At 33.3% G+C, this 9363-nt stretch overlaps 1 protein-coding gene across 1 annotated transcript; it reads right to left on the reverse strand.

Moving 5' to 3' along the window:
* Positions 1-913: 913 nt before the first annotated feature.
* Positions 914-9238, reverse strand: LOC149076449 (dual specificity protein phosphatase 14-like). The gene is made up of 4 exons (XM_089244013.1): positions 8963-9238; positions 7541-7718; positions 5493-5631; positions 914-1335 (listed from the first exon to the last, which is right to left on the reverse strand). The coding sequence occupies exons 2-4, from the start codon at positions 7694-7696 to the stop codon at positions 1061-1063; spliced, it is 570 nt and encodes a 189-aa protein (XP_089100139.1). The 5' UTR covers positions 7697-7718; positions 8963-9238; the 3' UTR covers positions 914-1060.
* Between the last annotated feature and the right edge of the window lie 125 nt (positions 9239-9363).

Consider the following 9363-nt stretch of genomic DNA (forward strand, 5'->3'; position numbering starts at 1 on the left):
TAGGCATTGTGGAGATATGATTGAAGTATTTAAGATTTTCAAGGGACTCAATATGATGGACCATGAAACACTGTTATGCTGTCTTTCAAATGCTTAAACTCTGGGACATCAGTTTTGATTAGTTAGGGATAATTTTAGGTTGTGTCACATGGAGTTTTTCTCCAGCAAGGTTATAAATGCATGGAATAGCTTATCTTCTAATGTTGTGAATTCCTCTACGATAGACACATTCAAGAGAAAATATGATAAGATAGGTGGGAGTAATTGAGAAGCTATCCATATTTAAAGAATGACAACCATATTTCTGTGGGCAGATATTTTAAGTTATTATTATTATATATTATATTATATTATTATTATATTATAGTTACTTTTTCTGGCTTATTAGTTTTAGGTAGTTGTATTTACTCCTACGACAACCATAATTTTATGGGCATTTTTCCTAGAACTATTTATTTTTATTTTCTATTTTTCCCAACCACCTTGCTGGGCAATTCACCTGTTGTGGTTTCTAAATTTGTACAAAAGTGGTCTCTAGTACTCTGGTAGAAAAGGACAGAACAAGGGACACCACAGAAACTAATTAGTGGAAAAAAATGGATTTATGATAAGAGGGAATCAATTAAACTTTCCTATTCAGAGAAAATGAAATGTGTCTTGGAGAAATTTCCTTGAATATTTTCTAAAGCCTTTTTTTACCTATTTCTTCAATATAGCCAGCTGTAATTCTTTTAGCGGCATTTATGTATAGTTTGCTGTAAAAACATTGTACTATTCTGTTAGAAGAGGATCTTGGGGGAGAGAATACAATAACATCACAACCAAAACTGTCAAAAGTTCCAAATATTAGTCATGAAAACCTATGCCAATGCATATATAATAATGCTCTTCATTACATCAAATTTAAAGAAAGTCTAATTAAAACATTAATTTTATTTGGCAATCAATTTTTGTTATTTACAAAAATGTCTCATTAAAATACTCAATTTTAATTCTGGTTTTATGAAATAAGGATAAAAAAAGACGTCAAGATTTGTACAAAAAAATGATATGATGATTGCTATGTTCCTTGCTGATCTCTTTTAAGAAGATGCTTGGCAGACTTGAGCCAGATAAGTCCTTTACAACTTTCTTGAAACACATCAGGAATTAAATTTTCTTCACAGTCAGGTGATCTGATATTAATCATTGCAACTGAGGTCTCACCAAATATTTCCTTTTCATATTCAATTAGCTGTATAAAGAATCCATTGTTTGGATGCACATGGCCTCTTTTACTCTTAAGATAAAGAAAGGCTTCTCTTAGTTTCATCTTCTGATACCTCATCAAATAAGCTGAAACAGAATTAAGGGGAGGGGAGGGACATGAGTGTAACTCCACTGATGAATTAGGACGGTATTCACCGACAAGGTTTAAACCTGTAGTTACAATTTTTGGATAAGCGATCAACATAGATTGGTTAAAACCCTGAATTTAACCAATCCGTGTTGATCTCTTATCAAAAAATTGTGACTATAGCTTAAACCATGTCGGTGAATACCGCCCTAAGTGGCTCAATCCATTTCAAACTCTCTCACTAGTATTGACAAGATCTTGACTACAACAAGCTCAGATAACGTATTCCCTGCATTAGCCAGCGTGCCATAAAACTCAAGAGTTACCAACTTTTTGAATGTCAACCAATAACATCTGACGTAAAGCACTGGCATGAGGCACCTGAGTGATGCTGTGGTAAGATGTTCATCACCTAAAGGTTTCTGTCAGGTCTGCAGGTTCAATCCTGGCAAAAGAACATAGATAGCAAGTTCTTTCCTGGTGAGCCTGAGGCAACCATTGATAGTTGGCGCCTTTACTTTTGACCCAAATTTAGTGGTAGTAAATTGCTACTAAGCCACACAAGCACCTCGTCCATATTCCTCTGCGGAACTTCTAATGAATTGTTACATGTTGGAATGCATGTGTACTTAATATGAACCCAACGTGAAGTTTGTTTCTGTGTAATTCTTGTTATGTGCGTAGTGCTGCCATCAAATTTTTTTCACGACGGGTGAAGTGTAATGATTGAATAATTGTACCATTGTAGGCCTGTTGCTCTCAGTGATGAGACTTTTTAACGAAGAGATTGGCTCGTTAGTAAATTACTGCTGCATGACTGCAGTTGGTCTTGCTATAAAGTAGTAGTAGTTTTTTGAATGTTGGAGGTCTGGTCTATATTCCTGGCATGCCGGGAAAAGTGAGGTTTAATAAGGATCACAGTATGCATTCAGCCAATTTAATGGATTATTCAAATTAAATATTTTATTTAGGAATTTGCCATAATCTGTGACTCCCAGCATGCTGGAAAATACAGGTATTCTCAGCATGCTGGCTAATGCAGGGGAATCAGTATTTTGTAAGGCTGATTTCTCTACAGAATGCTTTTCCTTATCCCCTCTACCTTGAACCTGCTGAAAATCAAAAATGTTTCATGATTTTATGACCATATTCATCATATGACATACTACAGAGCGTCAAGTGATTTTTACTATGGCATTCTTTAAGTGGACCTATATGAAATCAATTGTGTCAGGAAACGGTAAATGGAGCAATGAAAGACCCAATATAAAGAGTGGATTTTCGAACAGGAAGATTTTTCTTGTCTTAAAAAGTCAGCGAGTTTTTTTTTAGGGGAAAAAACAGTTTTAGTTTAACAATTCATTTTAAATAAAAAATTGGTGCACATCACATATTAAAGATTCTTGAATCCTAATATTCTTATTTATCTTTTTTTCTCCTTATTATGACAGAAGAGTGTACCATGATAATAATTTTCCTGATGAAACTAAATTCCCATTTCATGTGTCAATTGGCTTAGTAGTTTACTAAATTTTAAGTGGTAAAATACTTTAAAATCAGTCCTAACGTAAATAGCTCCAAACCATACAATACCATGCCCTAGTATGGGGGTAAATAGGGTAAAGGTATTTAGTGAGAAAACTATGAAAAAAATGCCCTGATAAATGCCTTCTTTTGAAAAATTTTCCTTGCTCCTGTGACCCATGCTTTCTTTTCTGTTTCAATCTGCCAAATCTAAAGATTAGGGGCACTAAAGGTTGAGAAAAATGAGATAAAAATTAAGGATAAAGTCAAATCCTTGAGACTCTCACCCAAGGACATTTCTATCTTTTTAACATTTCTTTCTATGGTTTGTCCATCGCCAAGTGGGCAAATTCCCATTTTTGATTTTACACTTTTCCTAATAGAAATGGCAATAATGAAGATATGAGCCCAGACTCACTTCGAACAACGGCAATAACCAAATAAAGAATGATCATTTCATAGTACAGGACCACGGCCATTGGCACATGGTGCCTATAAAATTGAAAAAATAAACTGGATTCTATTCGACTTATCTACTAAATAACATAACCCGTATAAACGAACCTTTACATTGGGACAGATATTAAAGTACTTGACAACTTAAAATTTAGTTAACATTCTAAATCATTTAACTGGAGTAAATGGGACTTAAGACTTTATGAATAGTACCATTAAAATTTAGTACAGTCCTTGATACCTTGAAGCAACATAATAGGTGGGACTGACAATAACAGAGTAAGTCCGGTACAATTTCACCTACATATAATCAGTTAATTGGAACCAAAATTTTGCAAAAATGCCTGTCTTTTTCCTTTTTACTATAGCTATATTATTATGCCCCAAAGCAGAATGTTTTGCATTGTTCTCCAATGAGCCCTCGGCTGACTGAAAATTTTCTGTGGTAAAAATCCCCATAATAGCGTTTTCTGCACTTTTCCTTAAAATTCTTCTACATTGTTCTACAGTATCACTAATTGTTCTGCGACATACGTCGCAGATTTTGGCATATTCTGCATAAAATTTAACTTCCCTGCAACTTTAATTTAACACTTGAAAAAGACTATTCTCAAAAATCTGTACAAATGAAAGATACATGTTAAATGCATTGGATGTTTTGATCCATTGAAAGAAATGAGCTGCTTGTGGTTGGAGGCAAGAAAAGAACTTTCACTAGTGGGTCAAAATTAATTGGGAATTGCAAACTACGAGCATTGTCATGAAAAAGCATCACAAACTTTTTTTTAAATAGCAATAATATTGGACTTTAGGAGACTGATTCAATTGTGACTTTCTGTGCATAAATAGCTTATAACATACGCAACTTGGAGTCCTATTTCTAAATCACAACAGTTTTCATCTTCATGTACTGTAGCCTCACAAAAATCAGTATAATTTCATTACATATGGTTGATCAAATAAAACAGTTTTTACTTCATTATCACTTCATAATTACATTGGGAAAAACGAAGAAAACAATCAAAATTTGAAGTGGTCAAAATTTTCAATGGGATGGATAGGATGGACCATGAATTATTAATATGCCGTCGTTCGACTGTTTTTATTACAATTGGTTTACAATAAAGATTCACAATGGTGAGGAGAAAAGAAAGAAAACATAGAGAACTTGATTGAATTTATTCCCATTAATCGTAAAAGGGTGAAATCAAAACAAATTGATAGAAATAGCAAAAGATATTTCCTTAAAAAAAAAATTTTTAATATATTTTAATTTGAGATTGCTGCAGAGGGAGTCCACAAGTTCATATGCTCTTCCTTGCGTATAGGCTTACCTATGATCAGTACAATGTAATACGCTTTATTGACAGTTTTTCTTTTAAATTTCATCAATCTCAGAGAAAAAGAATGCATGTACGAAAATTCTCTGAATCTGAAACAAATATTAAGTGCCAGTCTAATTAAAGGAAAAGGACTGTGATGCAACAAAAAAACAATAAAAAATTCCCCAATGTAATTGATGATAAAATTATAATGATCAATAATCACTATTATTTATCCATGAATTGTTAATATGCTGTTAAACGACTGCTTTGACAAGGGACACCAGTATCGATTGGTAAGGGACAACTCCAGGTTGTGGTGTCTCACAGGGATTTCTTCTTTAATAGAACTGTGAATAGATGAAATTGTTTACCCCCCTCCCCCACCTGCATACGCCCTTGTGGGCTGTATATAGACATCTATAACCCTAGACCTCCCATCCCTGTTTTCTTCATATCAGACCCCTACGACGAAACATTCTTTCCGACACAAGCTCCACTAGCTCAACCATGCACTATGCAAATGAAGCCGGATCCGGACCTGCCACGCTGAACCATTGAAAAACCTGTTTTAAGTCCACAGCGTAGGGTGGTTTTTCACATTTGGGTATTGAGTAGAGCCAACACCTTCTATAACAAAAAACTTTTAACAGCATTTTGCCTGTTGTGGACTTGTATTTGTATAAACTCTATCATCTCAGCAATAATTCTGCAAACTCACTTGCATTTCAAAAATGCGTACTTTTCACAGAAAATCATGCAACTCTGGGTAGCAAAAATTGTTATATTACTGTATTGATTAGCCTTATGCGTGAAAATAGATGTTAGTGAGTAAATAAAATCAGCTTTGATACCTAAGCAGAATGATGCAGATCGACTAATTCCAGCAACACAGCATACAAGAGTTCTCCCATTTCTTTGGCTTTCACAATGGATATCTTCTGTGATTTTATCAAAATGCATGAGAATGTTTTCAGAAACATTATCCTCCAGCTACGCGATACAAATATTACAGAAATATCATTAATAGAAGAAATTTGTGTTTATTATAAACAACATTAATATCAGAGTTTTGAATTGAAAAAAAGTTAGATAACATAAAACGTCATTCATTTCAAAATGAAGAAGCACCAGTAAATGTTCAACAGGCAAAAGAAAAATCAAATACACTATAGGTGTATACAGCACATTGCTTTAACTATTCACAGAAAAAAATTTAATAAAAAACAAGAAAACTTTCCCTATATTACACTTCACTTCTAAAGTGACATAACTTAAAATAGTTTTCACAATATGGTATCATGTTTCGAACGTAAGTTATTTCTATTATAGCTAATGCCATGCTGGATAAATTAAAAAAAATTAGGCACGAGAAAATTTTTTTGGGTACCAAGCATGGTTTCCCCCAAAAAAAGTCCTAAATAATGTTATTTTTTTACCTTTTCCAGGACTTCATGCCCCCCCCCCCCCACCCATGTTGGAAGACACATCATTAAGAAATCAAAAAATTTTATGCCATACTCAGACCTCAGTTTAGCAATGTTGCATTTAAAATTTTAGGCGCTAATGCCTATTTTCTAGTCGCCCTGGCTGATGTAGTTATGTTAGTAAGAAATGCATGCATTAGACACATAAAAGTATAATATAGCTGATTTAAAACTGTTTTAGGTTTCCACTTGCAATACCATATGCTTCTAAGAGTGGATCAGGATATTGCTTGTGCTTTCCACTAGCGATACTTTGACCAAATTCATATAGATTTTAAATAATTGAAATGAACTTGCAATCGAAAAAGTTGTATCTTGAATTGTGGTTGCCACCTTCAGTGAATTAAAAACCTGTATACTTGCAATTTTTTTCCACTATGTTTTGCATATGGGTCCTTTAATGCAATGGGCCCTATGTGTGCAAAGGGTCCTTTAATCATTCATTACTGGAATGAATTTAAAGATAAAAATTCAAATTCCCTTTTGCACATAAGGTGAGGTCATATTATTTCCATTTTATATTTTGAATTCGCTGGTAGATGTCCCAATTAACAGATGGAGATAGACTTGAAAGTCTGGAGGGGGGATGATAATGATGTCAGAGCAGTTTTAACACATGGGCCTACCTGGGCACAGCCTGGAGGTCTAAAGGGCAGAGAAAGCCTAATAAAAGTGAGATCTGGTTAAAATTTTTGAGAGTAAGCATGTAAATGAATCTCTAGGCATGTAGGACTTCAAAATATATATATTGTTTATAGTTTTTGTAATTGAATTTTTAATTGGGTTGCTGTATTTTAATAATATATGACATCCATATTTGTTATGGCCATCTTTTCCTCAGCCACCTCGTTGGCATTTTGTCTGTCGTGGCTTTGTATTTGTATAAAATATCACTTTTTCCAGGGGCCCCTCAATGCTCTTAAATGGCCTTTTATGATGTCAGTTCATAAAAACATCAAAAGGCATGTAACATTAGATCAGTCGGCTCTGCCTTTGATGCCTCCCTCCTGTATCTCCATCCATGCAATTAATGGCAACAACTCTGTTTGCTGCAAAGCATGTGCGGCTATGATTTCACTAATTTGTTAAAAAAAAATTTTTTACTTTTTTCATTTCCGTGAATTTCGCAACTTGAATTTTTTTATTACTATAGTTTCAGTCACAAAGGTGATTATATTTCAAAAGTAATATTATTCAAATACACTTATTTTAAGAGACTTTTGAGGTGCTCTGTACGTCTTCTTTAAAGTCCTGTATAAGCAGTATAATTCAAAATAAATTTTTAAAAATGATTTTTCCGGTTTTCTATATACATGTCAGTAACTATGAAAAAACATTATCAGCTCGCAAAAAAAACCCATGTATTTAAGGGTTAAAAGATAGTTACTGAAAATCATGAGGCTTTCATTACTTACAGGCAAATGAATATATTGAATACTTGGACTGTTGATTGTAAGCTTTGATAAGCTTACATTAATGACACATGTGATATTGTGCTTTAGAAGGTCTTCTGTGATTATTGCTCTTGCGGGAGCAATATATAAATGCTCATTAACTCGTACTATAGACATAACTCGTAGAGTTCATCAAAATCTGAAAGAGGAGGAAAAAAAAACAAGACTGTTTATGAAAAAAGAATGATTTTTTATTTTATTAAAATTTGTAACTTCATAGAAATGCAATTGTTCTATTACGTATGCTGGGAGACAAAGAAAAAATGTGATATGAATGCAGAACTTTATCCTGCTTCTAATTAATGTTAAATTTTTAACAGTGGTTCTAATAAATACACCTAAATGTACTTTACAACAAGAAACTACCCTAGTCATGCATGAATTTTTTTAAATGTTGTAGGCCTGATTGGTCTCTGCAGAAAGACTTTTTTTCAGTGGCCAGCTCAAATTCGTTCCTTAAAGCTACTAAACCACACATGCATCTCGTCCATATTCCTGTTGAATTTACAATGAAACGGTACAGGTTGGAATGTGGTGAGACTTTTTAACATGGAGATAGACTTGCATTCACACCTTGAAGTTAGGAACTATAGAAAACCAACTTTTGCTGACCACCACTGTGGAGTTCGAACCCAGGTCTTTGCAATGCGAGTCCGTCACCATGACCACTCGACCACCACAGTGGCCATACCCTAACGAAGCTGGAAAACCACAGAAGACCAATTTCAGCTGGCCACTACTGTACTGTCAAAAGGGTTCGAACTTGGATCCTCACAATGACAGTCCAACATGATGCCCACGTGATGGGACAGAGACAACAACAAAACAAAGCTGCATTTCAACCCCCTTATAATTTTTTTTATGTATAACCCCCCAACTAGTGTTTTTTATGTATGTTTCAATCCCCATATAAGTTGTAGTGGAAGTGTGAGTGTGTGTACCTAATAGTCTATTTTTTTTTTATCATATGACAATAAATTTACTCTAATGCCAGGATTACACTATAAAAGGCTGATAAAATATCTTTCACAAAACCTGAAGAAAAAACCCAATAATCTTGTTGGTTGCATTTGCTCGAATGAAACCGACATACACTTATTGGTTCCATTTTTCACACTTTATAAAAGATCTTTTATCAAACTTTTATAGTGTAATCCCGGCCTTAAACCAAGTTTCAGATGCAAAAATTCTACATTTACATCATGTTTGCTGACAATAAGTCTTGTTAGACAATTAGTATTTTTTTATGAATGTTTATTAATTTATTTGTTTAATTGCAAATAAAGCGCTACCTACATATGTACAAACTTTCCACATTAGTTACAAAATATCTGACACATAATCTAATAATAAATCAAAGAACATTTCTTCCTCATGTAATACCTAGTTAATAAAATTAATCCGCACAGTATCTTAATATGACTGAACCATGTATTTTTTATATGATTCTAACACGCATATCTCATATGGTCAAGTTGAAATTGAGAAACAAAGTTACATCAAATAAAGAAATAAAACGATTAAAATGAATTTTCACTCAATAATAAAGTTTTGATCAAATTTTATAAATAATTTCTCAAAAAATAAATAAGAAACATTATTATATATATTTAACAAAAACAAGTTTCATTCAAATTCATTTTCAAGTAAACAAATCGTGACTTGACTGGTCTGTCTGTTTGAACAAATAAATACCGGCCACTGAAATAAAATGTTAACAATTATTAAATTGTCTTTTTTTATTCAAAAATTATAACTAAAAAATGACTTTTTTAATTATCTTG

Source organism: Pholcus phalangioides, unplaced genomic scaffold (genome assembly GCF_987345545.1).
Source record: "Pholcus phalangioides strain wild (caught in Gottingen) unplaced genomic scaffold, Ppha-v1.0 ptg000015l_1, whole genome shotgun sequence".
NCBI classification, from domain to species: domain Eukaryota; kingdom Metazoa; phylum Arthropoda; class Arachnida; order Araneae; family Pholcidae; genus Pholcus; species Pholcus phalangioides.